At 39.9% G+C, this 20864-nt stretch overlaps 1 protein-coding gene across 1 annotated transcript in view; it reads right to left on the reverse strand.

Moving 5' to 3' along the window:
- The window catches only part of PCSK5 (proprotein convertase subtilisin/kexin type 5), a 399384-nt gene that overhangs the window by 155753 nt on the left and 222767 nt on the right, over positions 1–20864 (reverse strand). The window contains exons 11-13 of the mRNA XM_063080405.1: positions 14705–14822; positions 12517–12705; positions 1496–1632 (exon numbers count right to left, since the gene is read on the reverse strand). Of these exons, the coding sequence (XP_062936475.1) occupies positions 1496–1632; positions 12517–12705; positions 14705–14822 (444 nt within the window). The remainder of the gene's footprint in view (positions 1–1495; positions 1633–12516; positions 12706–14704; positions 14823–20864) is intronic.

A 20864-nucleotide genomic window follows, 5' to 3' on the forward strand; every position in this document is an offset into this window, starting at 1 on the left:
CTGTACACTATAATCTGAATGTCTTCTCTATCAACCCTATCTTACTGACACACATTTGACTCTTGGATAAAACCTTGGCAGCAACAATGATATTCAGGCTGCATGCTGGAGGCGAGCTGCACACGGATGCTCTTTAACAAAACTGTTATCCTGATAGATTGTGACCTGGACACCATTCCAGTTTCGACTTCCCTGATTATGGGACAACTGTGGCAACACAGACGAACCACATCACAGAATTAGGGAAAAGGGATAACCAAAATGTACGGTCCAAAATGGATCTCTTAGAATGAGTAACTTTCCCAGAATGGCAGACCAAAGTCTGGTAAATGTACACTTTATCTGTGTTCTGCCCTATGCAGCCAGCAATATCTGAATGATACACACTCTTACAGTTGCAGAATGCCCCACTTGTTTTATTCTGTAATCAGTAGAGGGCTAGAATTGGATGTCAGTCCAAACATTTCCCTCAGGCTTGGTTCTTCTGCAGATGGACTGGGCGAAGCACTGAGAAGACCTTTATCTGACAGCTGAGGAGGTGTCCATGGATGGTGGGAAGCTGGGTAGTGATCAAACAGACCGGTAATTACTAAGCCACATACCCTGTAGGACTGTCATGGGCAATATTAGGCAATACATTCTCCCTCCCCATGCTGGATTTTTACTGTTCCTTGTTTTATGTCACAAACAAGCTTCATATGTTAGCATGAAGAGAGAAACAGGTCATATGCAGCAACAGAGTCTGAGACTACCTGAAAGTACCTTTGTTAACATTATAATGCCCATGTTTTACATATCAAGTTTTTCCTTTTCCTTGGCTTTTGGGCTCATGCAGGGCAGAATACCATCACTCATTTTCTTTGGTGTTAACCAGATTAGGTGGCATAGGCCAACCTCAAAGTCTTGTGTAAACTGAAAATTAAATTTGGAGAAAACCAAAAAAAAAAAAGAAAAGATAATGATAGAAGCCTGTATCCTCTTTCACCTATTGCAGGTGGACAAGGCTGGCTTGTTTATAGACAAAGAAAGTATGGGAAACTGGTTAGAGACGAGGTTCAGATATGAGTTATTCTGAAACATCAATTGACAGCTGTGACATTTTGTCCTATACTTATATCTAAATATTTACTCGGTATTTCTTTTTTTTTTTTTTTTTTGTCGTTTTTTCGTGACCGGCACTCAGCCAGTGAGTACACCTGTCAGTCCTATATAGGATCCGAACCCGCGGCGGGAGCGTTGCCGCGCTGCCAGCGCAGCACTCTACCAAGTGCGCCACGGGCTCGGCCCTACTCGGTATTTCTTATCCGTACATTATTACCTCTCAAATGGTAATCCTAAGAACTGGAATAGGCGCAGACATTTCAAAGCACTCATGAAATGAATCACATGAAAAAAGATGCTGATGTAAGTGTGAAACACTGTCCTGCCAAAATGCTTTTATATTCCATCATTTTTTTCTACACAGCAAACCAATGTATAGAAAGGGACTTGTCACCTGGAGTCTTGAAGTTCCTCAGTTGAGAAGGAGTATCGTAAACTTCAAGGATCCAGTCACCAGCGGCTCGTTCTCCCCAGCAATGAATGGTCATGAACTCCCAGTTTTTAAATCCTTCCATGGAATGATCAAATAACCTGAAAGAGAACCATAAGAAATTGTTTTGTATGTTATTTAAAATCTGGGGAGGGTCCATGATCAATGAACTTTTCGTATCCATCAGCATGTTCCTCCGGACACTGGAGCTTGCCTTCATCCTGAACATCACCAGTTAGCAGATCCAAACACGTATCACTGTTCTACCCCAGGGAAACAGGCCTAGGGCTGGCATGCAGCACCAAATTTGGAAGTGATACCACTTGGACATCAGGGAAACTAGCCCAAGATTCTATCCACAAGACTGACAGTTCCAAGTGCTGAAGAAGTGGAGCAACTGGAACTCTCTTACACTGCTGATGGGAATGCAAAATGGTACAGGGCTCTGGGAAACAGTTTGACAACTCCTATTAAGCTAAACACACACTTACCATAAAACTCAACAATCCCTCTCCTAGATATTTACTCAAGAGGAATGAAGACATCACACAAGGAACTCCACACGAATGTTCTCAATAGCCAGAAACTACAAGTAACTCAAATGTCCATCAGCTGATGAATGGATAAACAAATTATGGTATACCAATATAATTAAATACTCTTCATTGATAAATAGAATCCTTATCAAGAATAAAGAGATGTTAATAGATAATGCATAAAATTAGCATATTTTAAGAAATATACCCGAAGAAATATCCAAAAGATGTAGAAGACAATTTCTGTAAAGCCAGAACCCTACATGGTAGAAAGTGAAAGGTGGGACAAGAGATAGATTTCTTTCAGCATTTTTCTTTCTCGAATTATATGCATCCATTACTTTATTGAAAAATAATAAAATAAGAATAAGAAACTGAGAGTCAGAGAGGCAAACAGAGAGGGAAAATATCTCTAGCACTGTCATTGAAGCAGTTGTGACCAGTTATCACGTCCTTCAGTGGAGACAAAGGCAAAGGTCATGGTAACTGGATGTTGATGGCTATTCAGAAAATGCAATTGACCCTTCTTCCTTTAATTTCATGTTCACTAAGCAAAGTGGTGGTTATAATTTGGCCTTCTATGTAGATCTTCCCATCAGGAGAAAATATGCATTCTAAAAACAAAAATAACCAGATCAATCTCCTTATAACTTAATATAACTAATTCTTTTTTAAAAAAGTATTTTGCCAATGTATTGGAGGCTCCCTCTAAAATTCCAGCTGGATTCTCAAGCAGAAGGTTTCAGTGGCATTATTTTGGACTGTGTTAGGTAAACGGCTGACACTCAGCAGTACTCCCTACAGAAACGCAATAAACAGGAAAATCACCTGATACATATTCCTGAGCCCTTGAAAAAAAGAAAAATGAGAATTATTAAGCAGCATTCTCAAAGTGTCCTATGGTCAAAAAAAAAAAAAAATGGGGAAAGGCTAAATTAAATGAAGGTGAATAGATCCCTTTACTGGAAGACACAGATCTTTGGAATATGCAAATATGTTTTGTTAATCTGTACAATGGGGTTAATGGTAGGCAGTGATTTTCATACTTATCTGTTCACGAAGCCTATTCTCTCTCTCTCTCTTTTTGTTTTGGATCATCTGTACTATTTGTAACGGTTGCCTCTTTGAACAGAGGAATGTGGCACTTCAGCGAGGACCACATTGAATCTGGTGGCCTTTCCCTAGGACAACAGGGATGGAAATGCTGGCCTCTTACATGGATGTTTTCCCACTGTAAGCAATCCTCAATACAGTAAGAATGGTACATTTTATTGAGATCCAACAACCCATTACACAACCACAACAGGGCTCATTTCATATGTTTACATAATTGACGTACATCCATAGAGTCCTTCACTTAAAACCCAGAATGTGTGTATGCTGGGTGAAAAGGCAACACAGAGACAGGGGAAGAGGAGCTTTTCAAATTGCCTCTTCTGCCAGAGAATTGTTATTAAATGGAATATGTTGACATAGCAATGGATGGAGGTGGAAAACCAGTTTAGAACCACTTCCTTCCCTAAGTTCCCCAGCTCTAATTCGTTGAGGCCGTTGTGCTATTTGAGGGCACTGAAGGAATAACTTGTCACATAATACCTCTCCAAGACTGCCAAACTTAAAAGCAGTTCCCAAACAGTTTAGACAGAACATTTGGCTCATTGCCTCACATCCAAAAACTACAAAGGAGACTTGAGGCTGCCATCACATGAGGGGTAGTCTTGTTTCCACAACCTCGGCCAACTTTTAATTACTCATGGGTCAATTATTTGACTGCTGGATTAGCAGACCCTATGTTTCTCCCCTTCCACCCTTTCCTGTCCACCTTTGAAAAGCATTCCATTGCTACCGATCACTTACAAATCACACTTGGGACAAAAATTAAATATAAATATAAGCTGGGTGCCAAGAAGAAATATTGGTAAATCAGAATTCAAGTAAGTGTTTCAAAGCTTGAATATAAATGGGCTTTGTCTGTGTGGCTAAGCAGTTTCCCAACCCCCTTGTCTCTTCATTTTGCACAGAGTTGGAATGTTCATTAATTTCATGTGAATATAAAAGTTGAGGGGAGGAATGAAAATGCAGCCAAACACGATCATTACATTTTGCTGAAAGAATTGACAGGGAAAGAAACAGACACGAATTGTTGCTGTGTCAACTAACTGGGCATTCACATTTCTCCTCTCACCCTGTCCTTTATAAACACAGAGAGTTTAAATGCGGATGAATGATTCCATAGTTTAATTCTGTTTCAATACTTCAACTATTTCCAATTTTTAGTACTATAACTTTTTAAAAAATAACACTATCTACACATACCAAAAGGCAATGTTTGCAGGTTTGCTTTGTGTGGCAAAGAATATACTTGCTCAAGACAATCAAGTGTCAAACCATGGACACCTGCTAAGGAGATTCTAATTGTGGGGTCTCCGTTTATCAACCAAAAAGTCTAATGCCCAGTTTGAACATCTCTTGCATGCCAACCATGAAGAACCAGACATATGCCAACATGATTAGTGTGGGTAAAATGTCCATAAAGCAAGCCAATGTGTTGAAAGCCAGAATAGATTAACTCCATTCCTGTATCCACTTCTATTGCAGTGAAATTCTGTTCTGTCAAACTTGACTTTATAATCATGTGCTTGATGAAATGATATATGCATGTGGTAGCACAAATTATGCATCCAGTTATTAAAATGGTACCCCACAACCCTATCCCTGTGAGCGGTTTTCAAATAAATTAGTTTGGATGAAGCCTGGTAGAAAAGACTGCCACTAAGTGTAGTACATCCTTTTGAGGAATTAACTCAGGAAATAACTCATATAATTACTGTAAGCTTTTTTTTTTCTCCCTTTCGCTTAAAGAGTGTAGTCAATATATCAAGGCTACAACATTTTTCTGTGATTTTATGGCTATTATATAACAAGATATTTTATAAGTACTGACAGCTCTGTGTCATCATATAATTATTTCTAAAATTGTAAATGGATCTTAATTTCAGAATCATCCACTACTAAACAGTATTTTTGTTCACTACTGAATTAGACATTGGATCAATATTCTTGGAAGTTTTTTTCTCTCTGTTATTTTATTAATTTTTTTTAGTGCTTCAACATAAGGTAGAGCTTACAGAATGCTTGAAGTGCTCATTTGGTTCAGTTGTAATTGAGCTTTTGGTTTTCTTTAGATGTTTGGTTTTGTTTTTGTAAGTTTTAAATAATTTGCTTTTGATATAGAGGGAACTTAAAACGTAGTATTTGGTTTTCTTCTCTTTCCTAAATTTCTTCTTTAAGAAAGGTTGAGAGAAAGGTACAGTGATAAGGATTTGGAATACCTAAAATGATGTTTCTAATTTTTTTAAACTTTCAAAATGCATGCTATTATCAACTCACTCACCAACCCCAAAATGCTTTCCTTCTTGTGGGTATATGACGTAAGTACTTAATCTTCTTGAAGATTTATTCCATTCTGCAATAGATGGCTTTTATCTAAGTATCTGTTTTACATTATAAACTTCTTTGTAAATTACTTGGATGGCATCCAGCAGCATATTGCTCACAGGTCTTTTGATGACATGAAAATAACAAGAACGTGTATGAAAAAGTGGGATGATCTTTTAAATCGGTGCTATTTAAAGTGTGGTCTGTGGGGCTGCTGGTTAGCTCAGTTGGTAAGAGCAAGGTGTTAGAAAGTGTGGTCTGTAGACAGGCAGCTTCAGTATCACCTGGGAGCTTAATAGAAATGCAAATCCTAGACCTCACCCCAGATGTACAGAATCAGGATCTTTGGGAGAGAGGCTCAGACATCTGTGTTTGATCATTTACCAGGTGCTCTGGGAAACACTGTGTAAATAAGGGTTACCACTTATTAAGTGATTACTATGCTAGGAGCTGTGCTAAGTATTTGCTGGATGTTATCTTATTTAATACTTTGTTGGGAAAAATAGGAAAATGTCAGGGCCCTTCAGAGGTTCCGTCTTGCCGAGCATTTGCCGTAAATATCCTCAGGTGTTCCTTGTTACTGCCTAATGTAAGTTGTGTATGGGCACCCAGGTGTCCAGGGTTGTGGACTTAAGTATAAAAGACTAACAGCTCCGCTCCACAGCGCTGCTCAGAACTTTCAGAGAAGCTACTCTGACAGTTGCTCCTAGATCTGAATAAAACCCATTCATTTTTCTATACCTATGGCTCCCAGAACCTTTTTTTTTTTTTTAACCTAGCCCATAGACCTGTATGTGGAGGGTTTGTAACCCAGTCTGTGCAACAGACTCGAGGGGTCTGTAAGCCCTAGCTTTACATACTTGAACCTAGCCTTGAGGTAGATACTATGACATCTATTTTCTAAGTAAGGAAATTCACTTTTCCAAATTCAAACACAGAAATCAGTGAAGCCAAGACAAACCCAACCCTATCAAACCCCAAAGGCTGTACCTTCTTTTGAATGAAGGAAGATGGTTCTCATGGTAAGGCCTTACCAAAATGTAAAACTTTCACTGCAAAAGTGTAAATTTTACTTCAAGCCACAGATTTATTTATATGCCATGACTTTTCAAATTTTAATAATCTGTCATTGAACATTTGGGTAAGACAATGACAAAAAATTGTTAAAGTCTAAACACTGCATTTTAAATATAGTTAACTATAGACCCCCATAGGTTTTGCAGTCTGGAAAGTGTGCCTTATTTTTACTTTAGACCATAATTAGAAGCAGAGATACTCATCTGTAATCAAATTTAGGAAGGAAGGCAAAGTTTCAGCTTTCAGTCAGAGGCCAAAAATTGGAACAAAGAGCCAGTACATCTAAACTGAATTTAAAACTCAATGAGTTGGGGGTGGAGAAGAGTTAGGAAAAAAAAAAAAAAAAAAAAATGACAGCTTTTCATAATTCTGACAAATGCAGTTGAAGGAAGAATCTGACTAGACAAGCTTCTGTTTGAAAAATTTTTATGCATAACTTACAACAACTTATCATATAGTTTCAATTAGCTAGAAGAGAGAATTTTGAATGTTTCCAACACAAAGAAGTTATAAACGTTTGAGGTAATGGAAAAAATAAAATCAGTGGTTGCCAGGATCCCCGGGGACGAGGGAGAGTAGGGAGGAGGGATGAATAAGTGGAGGACAGAGGACTTTTAGGGCAGCAAAACTATTCTGCATGACAGTGTAATAATGGTGAATACATGACACTGTGCATTCGGCAAAACCCACAGAACTGTGTAATATAAAGAAGGAGCTCTAATGTAAAAGTGAGGTAATGATAACATATCCATATTGACTCATACTTTTAACAAATGTACCACACTTGTGTCATGTGTCAATCACAGGAGAAACTGTATGTGGGTCGGGGAGGGTACGGGAACTGTCTGCACTTTCAGCTCAGTTTCTATGTAAAACTGAAACTGCTATAAAAATTAAAAAAAAAAAAACCTCCATGAGTTGAGGCAGGGGAGAGTTAGAAAAATAAGAAGATAGCTTTTTATAATTTTAACAAATGCAGTTGAAGGAAGAATCTGATGAGACAAGCTTTTGTTTGAAAAATTTTTAGAGGCAGAATTTGATTTTTGTTTTTTCTTCTTTTGGCAGCTGGCGGGTCCAGGGATGGAACCCCGGACCTTGGTGTTATCAGCACCACACCCTAACCAACTGAGCTAACCAGCCAGCCCTCAGAGGCAGAATTGGAGTGTCATAGTATAAAGGCTTACATCTCAAGTTGCTTTGTCTAAAAACATTTTCCAAGGAACCAAGGCCACCTAGCTTCTCCTGCAGGCCCAGCTGCCACATTCCCATAGCAGCAGAGCATCTGCTGGGAATATTCAGATCGCTTTTTGTTAGGCACTGTATGTAGGCCGAGGGGAGGACTGAAGGGTGGGCGGCCAGGGAAGAACAACGGGAAGAGAAAGCACTAGACGTCTGTCCATCCCAGGACGGCTCTGAGGACCCATGCCCCCCCGAATGATCAGCATGGCTTGCCCGGGAGCGTGCATGCTGGGCCACTGGGGCGCAGTGCTTGAGCTGGACTAGAGTCCTGAACGCTACTGAGTGGCCTCCCGCGCTGAGCACCTGCAGATGCTTGGGGATACTGCTCCTCCTCCAGCAGCTGTTCACCACAGGAGTGCGGGCAAGTGCCCGGTGGCTGGGACAGGGCGCCACTGAGGGGCTCCAGACGGCCCACGCAGACTGAATCAAAGCGTTCATCACTTTGCAGAAAGCAGACTCTCAAGGAACCGCTGGGTGAGGGGATACACAAATCGGAACGAATTCCTCACTGAAACGTCTAGGCAAATTGGGAGTTCTGCAAAGCCAACCATAAACAGTGATCATATTTGCAGATTCCCAAACTAGGATGCATATTTCGTCAATACTGAAAAGGAGAAAAGTCACAGATAATAAGGCAGGGGTGGTCACTGTCATCTCGGTCCTCCCTGCTGGTTTATCCCCACTGCATGCATCTCTGCTTTTTTGCATCACAAGGGTGATGGCAGATTCCGCAAGGGAGCTGGCCCCCTCCCTTCTCACAGCAGCCAGTGTGAGCAAAGCCTGGAGCAGAGGGTCTGCTTTGAAAGCCTCTGGAGTTGTCCGCGTTGGCTGCGGCACTAGTAGGGTGCCTACGGGAAATTCTAAGTCTGGGTGAAAAGATCCGCACCTCCCAGAGTGGTAGGACAGATGAAATAGGGACGCTCTGGGGCACATCTTCATCCCCCACCAGGGAACCACCTCTACCAGGGAAACTTCCTTTTGCACTTTCCAAAATCCCTATTTTTTTTTTTTTAATTTTATTTTGTCGATATACATTGTGGCTGATTATTGTTGCCCATCACCAAAACCTCCCTCCCTCCTCCCTCCCCCCCACCCCCCAACAATGTCCTTTCTGTTTGCTTGTCGTATCAACTTCAAGTAATTGTGGTTGTTATATCTTCTTCCCCCCCGTTTTTTTTTTTTTTTTTTTTGTGTGTGTGTGTGTGTGTGTGTGTGTGTGAATTTATATATTAATTTTTAGCTCCCACCAATAAGTGAGAACATGTGGTATTTCTCTTTCTGTGCCTGACTTGTTTCACTTAATATAATTCTCTCAAGGTCCATCCATGTTGTTGCAAATGGCAGTATTTCATTCGTTTTTATAGCTGAGTAGTATTCCATTGTGTAGATGTACCACATTTTCCGTATCCACTCATCTGATGATGGACATTTGGGCTGGTTCCAACTCTTGGCTATTGTAAAGAGTGCTGCGATGAACATTGGGGAACAGGTATACCTTTGACTTGATGATTTCCATTCCTCTGGGTATATTCCCAACAGTGGGATAGCTGGGTCGTATGGTAGATCTATCTGCAATTGTTTGAGGAACCTCCATACCATTTTCCATAGAGGCTGCACCATTTTGCAGTCCTACCAACAATGTATGAGAGTTCCTTTTTCTCCGCACCCTCACCAGCATTTATTGTTCAGAGTCTTTTGGATTTTAGCCATCCTAACTGGGGTTAGATGGTATCTCAGTGTGGTTTTGATTTGCATTTCCCGGATGCTGAGTGATGCTGAGCATTTTTTCATATGTCTGTTGGCCATTTGTATATCTTCCTTAGAGAAATGCCTACTTAGCTCTTTTGCCCATTTTTTAATTGGGTTGCTTGTTTTTTTCTTGTAAAGTTGTTTGAGTTCCTTATATATTCTGGATATTAATCCTTTGTCAGATGTATACAAAATCCCTATTTTTTAACTGTGTTCTTTGCTTTACATGGTCTTCCTTAGAAACCTAGACTTCTTTGAAAAAAAGCTTGTGTCTACAAGGGAAACTATTTATTGCTCTTAAAAATAACTGCTGACCCACAAATTCCTTCTAAAACCTGACCTATTCACCTTTTCCTGGAGGAAAAGTACTGTCTCGCAGACCGACCTGAAGGGCTCCAGGAGCCAAGCAGACCTTTCCTCCACCCCTACTCCACCCTCTCTGTGTTGCCTGCTCTCAGCCTGTCCTGGGAATGTGCTTTGAAACCGGGCCCAGGTGACAGGACACGAGGACTCCTTGCCACTAGGTCAGAGACGGAGAGGTTTTGAGAGATTTCCTCTAATAAAATGAAAGCTTCAGGATATGCCAGAAGGAAAGAATGCCAAAAGAAACCGTCTGTCTTTAGCTGCCTCGGTAGGAGGGACGCTACTAGTGTCAAGCACAAGAACGGAGGAGCCAGGCCCTGGAATGTGGCCATTGGTGGTTTTGGGACTGGGCTCAGCTGTTTCACATATAAAGGGTCAGCTGCTCAGAGCACTGTTTTGGGGGAGCTATAGACAAATGAATTCATAACATCCTTTACATCTCTCAGTGCTTTCATCCCCCTCCAGTCTACAATTTCTGCCTCTTTTTGGTGGCTACTTGTCAGGACAGAGGTGGAGAATATACTAAAGAGTACGACTTTAAGAAAATGCTCCAGACTAAAGAGATACACTCTGGGTGCAAACCTTATTCCCAGGTAATCTCGATAGGGGAGGCTGAGATAAATCCTGCAAGCATGGGTCACCAAGCATCGGAAACGCCTGCGTCTTTTCTGACACAAGTCACGCAGCACTCTAGCGCTCGGCACTTGGCAAAGAGCAAAGCAGATGTTGGCTACTGAAGAGCGTTTGGGAGCCTGATGCCAGCAACACTGCAATCCACCAAATGCCTGTGATGCGATCCATAGCTCCTCTGCTCACAAGTTTCCTCACTGACATCATTTCAGGGGAAGCCAACAATAAATAGCAAAATATGCAGGAAGAGCTGAGTTTTCCCAGCAAACAGCAAGAGCAGAGGGATTGTTTTTCTACCAGGGAGGGGGCTCCGGGGACAAGCTGCACACATATGTGACACGAGCCTTTGCACTTCAGTGTTTCACCAGGATATTCTTTCAAGTTGATTCTAGAGGAATAATGGTAGAGAAAAGAAAAAAAAAAAAAAAAAAAAAAAAAAAAAAACCCAGCAAGAAATAAAAGGCCTTCCCTGGATTCAGTAACAATAGCTGATGAGACCTCCATTAATTGCCTAACTGTGCACCCGAAGGCCTTGCTTGCTGGAAAGTCACCTCAGGCAGGTAACACCAGTTACCTGGCAGGCAGCAACTGAGGCCTCTGCAGAGGGTACAGGGCATGCAGAAGTGCCCAGGAGTCTGATGCCAGGGAAGCCTTACGTTCCTTGCACCCACATGTACTTATTCTGATAAATATTAAGCCCAGGTTTCCCCAGGCCCTAACTGACGATGTTAGGTTTGAAAGAATACAAGTCGAAACACAGAAATAAAATGCACTTGAAGATTTCAGGTTCTGTACTTTTAGTCACTATCATCTAGAAATACTATTCTCTCTTTTTCTCAATATCCTACAGTAGATGAAGTCTGGGAATTTTTAAAAGCAGCTGGAAAGTTCAGTCTTCCTCTTGGTTCTGCAGGCTTGGACCAGCTCTGCCTCTCAACTCCTCTGGCCTGTTGTTCATGTTCTAACAAAGATCATCACTGCCCTGGTCACCTGGTGTGTGGACAGGTGGCTGTGTCTACATAAAAGGTTGACTTTCATTTGGACTATATATGCCACTGATGATCAGGTTTTTGCCCCCATTAAATGCTCCCCTGGGAGAAAAAAATCAAATTAAGGAAACTTTTAGGCTTTTGACTATGGTTTGTATTTTAGAACCAGAATGGGAATGAGGTCTGTACAAAAACCCTGACATCTACCCTTGATCGTCCACTTGGTGACAACTTCCTACCATGCTCTCAACTACTCAGTAAGCCAGTGAAGCAAAAGAAACTTGTGCTAGAACATTATGGCCTTTACCTGCTGGTGAAGTTTTGGGAAGAAGTAGGGAGAAGGAAAGAGGCCAGCAGGAGAAACTGGTTGTCATCTAGGGTAATAAAGGCTAAAGGCCTAACCTTAACAACAGGAGTTGGCAAACTGTAGTCCTCAGGCCAAATGTGGCCCACTGTCTGTCTGTAAGTAAAGTTTTATTGGAATATAGTCATGCCCATTCATTTACATTGCTTATAGTGGCTTTTGCACTCTAAAGGCAGAGTTGGGTAGTTGGGTTAGAGACATGGCCCTCAAAGCTCAAAATGTTTACTATCTGGCACTTTGCAGACAAGGTCTGCTAATATCTGCTTTAACAAATAGAATTTCCTTTAACTTTGGAAAGCATGTGCTTGGGCAAGAGAACTCAGTTAATCTGGAACAACTGTCAGCACATACTTAATGAGTTGGGTGGGGGGCGTCTCAGAGGCCTTGGGAGTTAACGCTCTGTAATTCTTTTTTAAGACATAGTACAAGTGACCTTCTGCAGCACCCTTTTATTACCCAACTATTAAATGCCATACTTTTCCACACCTACAGATTCTAGGTGGCTTCACATTCTCTACTTATGAGCAAATGAGATCAGTTGATTCCCAGGGTAGGAATAAGGAGCAGCTGTCCCTTTTTACACTAAGGCCATCACTGTACCTGTTGGCCAAAAGCTGGGACCTGGTTCCTGAGGGCGAGGTCAAGTAGATGGCCAGGTCTCCCCTCCTGGGGTGGGTGATGGTAATGCGCACAACCACGTGCTCCAGGTAGTTGACATGGCGGTTGGGGTTATCAGAGCAGCCTGAGGCTTTGTAGATGGAGCGTACTGCACTGTTGGGGCGAATTGTCCTGCAACAGAGAGAGAGGGAGTTTGAGCAAACTACATGGCAGAGCTCAGCTGAGTGATGCTGGAGGCTGGGATGAGTATACCACATACTGCAAGTAGATGGTTGCTGGATACTAGATGACAAAGGTACTATCACCCAAATGATAGGGACACTTAAAGGGTTAAAGCTTACACATGGGAAAGATGCAAGTAAGAGGAAAGAGGAATTAAGGTTCTTTTATCTTGATGCAGATAGTGGACATCAAACTTGAGCATGCATTGGTCGCACCTTATTAAAACACAGATTGCTGGGCCCCAGTCCTGAGTGTCTGATTGAGTAGGTCTGGGGTGGATTTAAGAATCTGCATTTCTAACAAGCTCCCAGGAAATGGTGATCTATGGAATACACTTTGAGAAGCATTGTAATGTGGCACGGTGGTGGCTTGGGAATCAGCATGGTCTTGATTCAAATTCCTCATCTGCTCATTCCTTGCTTTAAAACCCATGGGTGTACTCTTCCCTCTTGCCTACAAGTCCCTGTTTTCTTCACTGGTTGCCTCCTGTCCCACTGTCCCCCTTGAACACTGGGCACTAGCCACACTGGCTTCAGTTCTAGTTCCGGGATAATTCAAGTTCTGCTTGAAGTACTTTTTTTTACCGATGTCCCTACTGACGTTTCCTTCAAGGTCAAAGCTTAAATTTTTTTTTTTTTTTTTTTTTCTGACCGGTAAGGGGATCACGACCCTCCGCATGGTGCGATCTGCACCACGCTCAGCCAGTGAGTGCACCGGCCATCCCTATATAGGATCCGAACCCACGGCCTCAGTGCTCCCAGTGCCACACTCTCCTGAGTGAGCCACAGGGCCGGCCCTCAAAGCTTAAATTCTGTCTGTCTGAGACTGCAGACAAAAGATGCTCTAATCCCCTATCTTGTTTTCTACTTTTTTATCTCCAACTTCACTTATTATAATTTATAATTATCTACTTATTGTATTTTTTTGGTTTGATGCCCCCACTAGACTTTAAGCTCCACAAGGGTAAGAAAGATTTTTTGCTCCTCTTTTTATACTGAACATCTAGCTTGGTATCCAGTAAGTGCAAGAAAAACAGCTGCTGAATTGGTGAGTGAGTTTATAAATGAATAAACAATAATCCCTTTGATCTCATTACCTCATTTGTCAAATGGGAATAATACCCAAGAGTTATAATGCTTTACAAAGAAAATACTTGGCTTGGCCCATGATAAATGTTCAACAGATACTGGTTAACTTTCTACTCCTTTTTTTTTTTTTTTTCTCTCATTTTTTGCCAAAAAAGAGTAGAATGGGGGAAAAAACGTGAGTCCATTTACTTCTATTTCCTAAAAAAGTTCCTCAAGAATTATAATGGCTCTAATTTCATCACCAACCAAAAGTTCATAAATATTTTTCAGAGAGAGAAGTCTCTGAAAAGAAAGCCGAGAGCAAAATACTAATAAGGCCATTAAGATGGACTCGCGTTCCCTGGATTTAGCACTGAGGAGAGACTTCACAGAATAGTTTGCTAAACCCTGTCAGTATAGCCTGCAAGTCAGTGCAGCCAAAACTGGGGAATAGGCCCTAAAATCTTTAGAGTACACTGAAGTCTCATTTGCAGTACGTACATCTTGCACCAGTTTTTGGAGAACTACATGGTATACAGTTCTTTCAGTTTTTTGAAGTACACTGGATTCTGGACAATTCCTGCACCATCAAATAGAAATAAATATTGATAGAGTAGAAAGTTTTAGAAAGCCTACCTGTAACATTCTCCCCAAATCCCTTTTTAAGAGGTGTTTTTCTTTGAAGTATTTTTGTGTTACTCTAGTGTGGATTGATTTAACAGCTTAGGATCCTAGCCACTCTATCACAATTTTATAATTATATCAGAAAGAAACTCCAGAAGCGTTTGGCTTCCACGTGCTGCAAGTGGCTGTCAGGAGCACTTGGCTGGCCTCTTTTCTTTCGGGGCATTGTCATGCTGTCTGCTGCATGCAAACATTACTTGATTTGTCGGTCTGTGCTCTCCACACACACGTGCTGCCGGGGAACAGTCGTCCACTTCTCTGCCTCCATCACCATGGCTTCAGCATCCATCAGTCCAAATCCATAGAGGTGGCTCACTGTGGAAGGCAAGAGGCTGGTCAGCTTCGCTGTGGTTAGGAGCAACCTATGCGACACGTGTTGAGTTACAATGTCACTCAGCAGAGACCCCAGACAGATCCCCAAGGGATCCTAGCTATCTTACCAGCAATGATTTGAAAAACAAAACAAAACAAATAATCATGACAACAAGAAAATAAAGTGAATGTATATTATTCATTGATTATGTATTATTACTAGTAACGTGACTAACATTTATAAATTGTTACTACCTGCCAGGCACTAGCCTATGCTTTTCCATTTAATCCTCCCGACAATCTAAAGATGTTAGTGCTCTTGCAATCACGAATTCGTGGATGAGAAAACTGAGAACAGAGAAAAACCTGGTCAAGATTGACTAGCAAATCAATGGTTGAGCTGGATTTAGACCCCCATAGTTTTGCTCCAGGGCCTCACTGTTAATCACTTGCATTTAAAAGTGATGACATTGTTGATTTTGTAAGATAAAATAATTAATAGGTTGAAAGAGAAGTGACACTGTATACAACTTCTTATAGTGCAGGAACTTACATCCCAAAAATACCAATTTTCTGACATATCTAGTAATTAGGTTGAATACTCTTGGAAACAGAAATTATTACCTTTCTGTTAGCATATGAAAAATTTATTAAACTTTATACATGCAATATTTGGAGGCCTCTAGACTTTTTTGCCAGTTTCTTGTCCTTGAATCATTTAGTTCTTGATTAGAATATTTATTGATCTAAAGCTAAATTTGACATAACTGTTTCAGAACCTTCTATTATATACAGGAATATTTTAATGATGACATAGCAAGATCTACCTGTGCAATTCTTTCTAAAAATACTTTAAAATCACAGTGGAATACTTAAAATCTCCACTTTGAATCAAACTGCCCGTTATATCTTTATATTCAACACCAAGTCATACTTCTACTAGTTTTTGCCTTAAACATTTTTTATTATGCAAAAATTTCTATTCAAGCTTCCCACGCACATCGACTTAATACATCAGCTTGAAATTCACAGTGTTCTAGGGAATAGTCCCATTCTACTTTCAAAACAACCTCATCCTCAGATCTTTTGCTTTAGGAAGGTGACTCATTTACAGTTCCCAGTCAGATTTTGCTCTTTTGGACTCCCTGCCTTTACCCTTGGCCTGACGTTCCCCCATTCCTCCTCTCTGCAGAGTCAGCCCTACTCTTATTAGTTCGTAAAGGCCAAGCTAGCTTTTACCAAAGTATTCTCTGACCAATAGAAAAGTCAAAAGACATTTACTGAAATTCAACCATCTGTGACCAGTGAACTTTTCTCTTTTCTACTCCTATAACTAATTAAGTTGTCAATCTATCTGCTCTTCTGCCCATCCATCATCCATCAATCCATCCATCATCCATCCATCATTCATTCATCCACAAATCCATCCTTCCTTGAGTGCTTTCTATGTGCCAGGCACTGTATCAGGCACTGCACTTTTCATTGTGCCATGAATTGAATTGCTAATTAATTCTTTATCAGCATATGTCCTTTTACTCCAACTGTATTATAAATTGCTTGATGACAGGAACTGGGTCTTATATTTCTTTATGTGTTCCATGGGATTTAGCAAAATTCTATGCACATGGGAGCATAAAATTCCTAATTATTTTTACCATATAAAAACAGGAAATTGTGCTAGGATTCAGAAATATTGCTATATGTATGACATTTGTGAATCATGTAATTCTTAGCAAACAAGATTAAAACATCTAATCCACAATTTCCTTGTTTTGGGATATTATGATCCACTCTGTCACCATTACTAAATTATTATGTCTGATGTAAAAAAAATCTGTGTAAAGAACTATACAAATATAGGGCTCACTATTTTAATATCAGGTACTTAGCAAGAGAGGACATACTAAATAATAAAAAGGTAAACTTACTTGGCTATGGCAAGGATACATGTAGGATTTTTATACAAGCACTTCTGTAGCTTTTATTATTAATGATTTTTTTTCTTAATTAAAAAGTAATTCATGTTTATTGTAAAAATCTTAAATATGTCCAGAAAAGAATTTAAAAAGTCATCAATAACCTCATCAGAAATTGGTAACCACTATGAACAATTCTGAATATTTAGGTTTAGTTACATAATATTATGTGAGGTAATTAAAGAGACAGAGAGAACTACATGATGCAGCAGAAATGTCAAGTGTGAGCCTAAAGAAACCAAATTCTGAAGATTTTTTTGTTAAAGTTTATGTGAATCATATGTGCTCCCTCATCATTTAATCGTATCCTATACCATTTCATCATGAACATTCTAAGGTATAAGAAAAATACCTTAGAATCCTGGGGAAAGAATCCCTGGGGAAAATGAAACTTTTACCAAAGAAAACTTTGGTTAAAGAAAAACAACAAAAAACCCCACTTTTTCTAGGCTCTCTACACCTCCTCTCCGTATCCAAATACAACCCCACCACCCCCTTGCTAGTGCCAAGTAGTTTGAAACCACCACAATTTATCATTTTGTCTCAGTTGAAGGAAATCGGATTAAAGATTTGATTGGTATGTGGAAGGTGCAGAGAAGGGGGCTGGGGCTTGCAGAAGGCGATGGCTCTGCATGGTCACTGCAGCTCTGGGGCAGTGTCCCCAAGCTGAGCACTTGCGATTCTGCTCAGCTGCATTCGCTCCTGTTCATTCCCCCTCCCACTGCCAGGAACTGTCCACCTAACCACCATTAGGACATAAATTCACACAAAGAATCGTCAGTGCAACAAACAAGTCATGCCCATTAAACAACCACTTGAGTTAAGTAGGGAAGCACCTTGAGACTTTATGAAGGCCATAAATTTTGTTTCCCTTTCCAAATCAATTCCTACCCTCCAGAGACATCTGTTTATGAAACTCAAAATAGATATTCAGAGAAGAGGTTGACGAGCTACAGTTCGACTACAGACTGGCAGGTCCATAGGCAAAATGTTCTATAATATTAATAAACATGGGAACTGGATTAAATCAATGGTGGTCACTGAATCAGTAGTGGAGATTTTTAGTATTTTGAAATATCACAATCATGACATACAGCCTAAGAAAAACGTGAAATAAATTACTTTTTATTTTTTTCTCCTTTTTGGGCTGGCAATAGATAACTCCATTGAAGTTCAATTTGGTTTTTTTGGTAAATACTAATGAGAAAATAATTACACAATAAGTGGGTTGGACAGATAAACTCCTTCAAAATGTGGTGTCAGTAGGGGAAATCGCCATTAAATGATTTGGAATCACTAATAATACTTTACATAATATAAAATTCTCACTCTAAAATGACCTATAAATACAAAAACATTGACTTTTTTGGGTGACCATTTAAACCAAGTCTGTCCTGCCCATCCTACTGTTACCATGATGTGCCACAGTGCCCAGAGTATAATTTCTTACCAATGGCTGCAGAGCACCTGGCTTAGAGAGGGGTTTCCATAAATATCTGTGAAACGAATTAATGGAACTAAGAGGAGAAATTTTATATAACTCACCAAGTGGCATAAATTGTTGACTAGAGAATTGTAAGAAGAAACTAGGAGGTCTGTTCTTTTTATTACTGACTTCTGTAAAGTCGTCATTAATACTTAAAATTTATTCAAGTATGGAGCCAGTATTCACATTTTACAAATTTACAAATATAGCAAATATACCACGCAAACAACTGGTTGTGATATGGTCATTCCATAACTATAATAGTCTTCCTTATGCACGTTTCTCATGCCAAGCTCAGAGCAAAACGTGAGCCTGAAAATAATTTTATGATGATCAAGTAGAATCCACTCTGTGCAAGCGCTGTGCAAAATGCAAAATTCTATACAATCAGAGGACTATGAACGTTAGTGCAAACAGGAATCCCGGCCAGTACAAATAGAATTTTTCATTCCTATGAGTAGGGGCAGCAAACATTCAATTCAGTTGTAACATTAGTTAAGATTCAAAAATCAAATATTAGAAAGATATTAAGGGAACAAGGCATGTATATAGATTAATTAAAGATCTTAAAGCAAAATTACTGAAGAATATTTCAGAAAGTAAATTCACTTCTTAGTAGAGTGATGTAGGTAGGACAAGCTCAGTTTCAATAGAGTATTTGAAACATTTGTATAACATTATACCTGTTCCTTTAGGCTGCATGGCCGTTTATGTTTTGATATGTATAGGATTAGCAATTGAGACCTCACAAATAGGCTCATTTATGCAGATAAGCTCAGGAAAGTGGTTTCATCTTGCACCAGAAATATGGCTAGTTTTTATTCAAAGTTATCCAAAGGCTTGGAAATCACATGGACAGGAGAATGCAGGAAAGTAGGTAATATTCTCTGGCAGGTATATTCACATTTTCTGATGAGAACAGAAGTGCTGAGAGAAGATAATCATTAGGCACACAAGTAGGTAATTGCGTAGTTTGAAAGCAGATACATTCAATTTAAGCAACACCTTTAGCTAGGAGGCCTAAAAAATCTCAATTCTAAAGATAAGCTAGAAAGCTCAGCAGGAAAAAGAAAATTAGAAGTTTCTGAGCATAAAAAGCTATAACCAGGTAAATTTGGTATACAATAGTCCCTTGGTATCTGTGGATTGGTTCAAGGACCCCTGCAGATACCAAAATCTGCAGATGCTCAAGTCCCTGAAATAAAATGACATAGTATTTGCATATAACCTACACATCCTCCCGTATACTTTAAATCATCTCTAGGTTACTTAGAATACCTGATACAATGTAAATGTTATGTAAATAGTTGTTATACTGTATTGCTTTTTATTTGAATTATTTTCACTGTTATTACTTATTTATTTTTTTCAAATATTTTCAGTCTGCTGTTGGTTGAATCTGTGGATGCAGAACCTGCAGATATGGAGTGCTGATTGTATTTTAATCTCTTTTGTTGGACTATCCTTACTAGAGCCAGCTATTTTAAATCATTAAAAAAAAATTACACTGAATGAATATTTCCTGATGACTCTAGAATGATTATTAGTAAAGCACTCTATGTGTAATGAAGGAGTGGACAGATGAAAAAGTTTCTGAGCTTCTGGCAGTGAATGAGGGCCTTTCTTCTACTAGCTGTCAGATGTATAGACACACTATTACTCAGCATCTAGTGTCAAAAAGGGCAAACACACAACAAAAAACTCTACAAGGAGCCTATGAGAAATTAAAAATTTTGACTGTAACTGAAAAAAAGGCAACTGACACCCATCCATTACTGGGTATTTAATATAAAAGTCCAGCCAATATCGTCCACTGAGGAAATCATTCCTTATGGTTAGGGTGATTAAATGTCCAGGCTTGCCCAGGACTGTCCTGATTTTAGCATTGAAATTCCTGTTTCCCAGGAACCCCCTCATTTCTGGGCAAATGAGGAGACTGGTCACCCTACGTGGAACTGAGATAGTTATGTGATGCTGTCATGGAGTGGCACAGAGCCCTCACAACCTTTAATATCGATAGTCTAGTAGCTAGATGGTGGACAGGCATCCGGCACTCATACTTGTGTTTGTGAAGATACACACAATCCCCCAAATATAAAACACGGCCGACAAATTAGGGTCAATTATTTGATTATTTAGCAGTGTCAATTTCAATATACTTCACCAATGGAAGCTAACAATTGATCTAATTAATGATTATATCACTTAGGTTGGGAAGCACCTACTTTTGTATACCACACCATATTGAAGAGTGAGGGTCCAAAAGCAACAGAAAACGATTTGTGTTGTCACTCAAGTACGGGGTAGGACAAGGATAACGTTATGATTTAACTAAGAAACAATGAAAAGCACCAAACTGTGTAATTACTGTAAGTGCAAAAGGACTTCAGAAGAATAAGAAATCAGTTAAAAAGACAGCAGATGTGAAAAAACCTGACAGAGCCAGGTGCACAGGAATTACTCAATCCACGTTGGGCAAGATTTGCAGTAAGGAAAGATATCCTGAGAGGAGCGTGGTATTAGGATGTGCTGGGATGCATATGTGGGGTTTGGTTAGATGAAGATGCAGGGAGTACATTCCAG

The sequence above is a fragment of the Cynocephalus volans genome, chromosome 16 (genome assembly GCF_027409185.1).
Source record: "Cynocephalus volans isolate mCynVol1 chromosome 16, mCynVol1.pri, whole genome shotgun sequence".
Taxonomy (NCBI): Eukaryota; Metazoa; Chordata; class Mammalia; order Dermoptera; family Cynocephalidae; genus Cynocephalus; species Cynocephalus volans.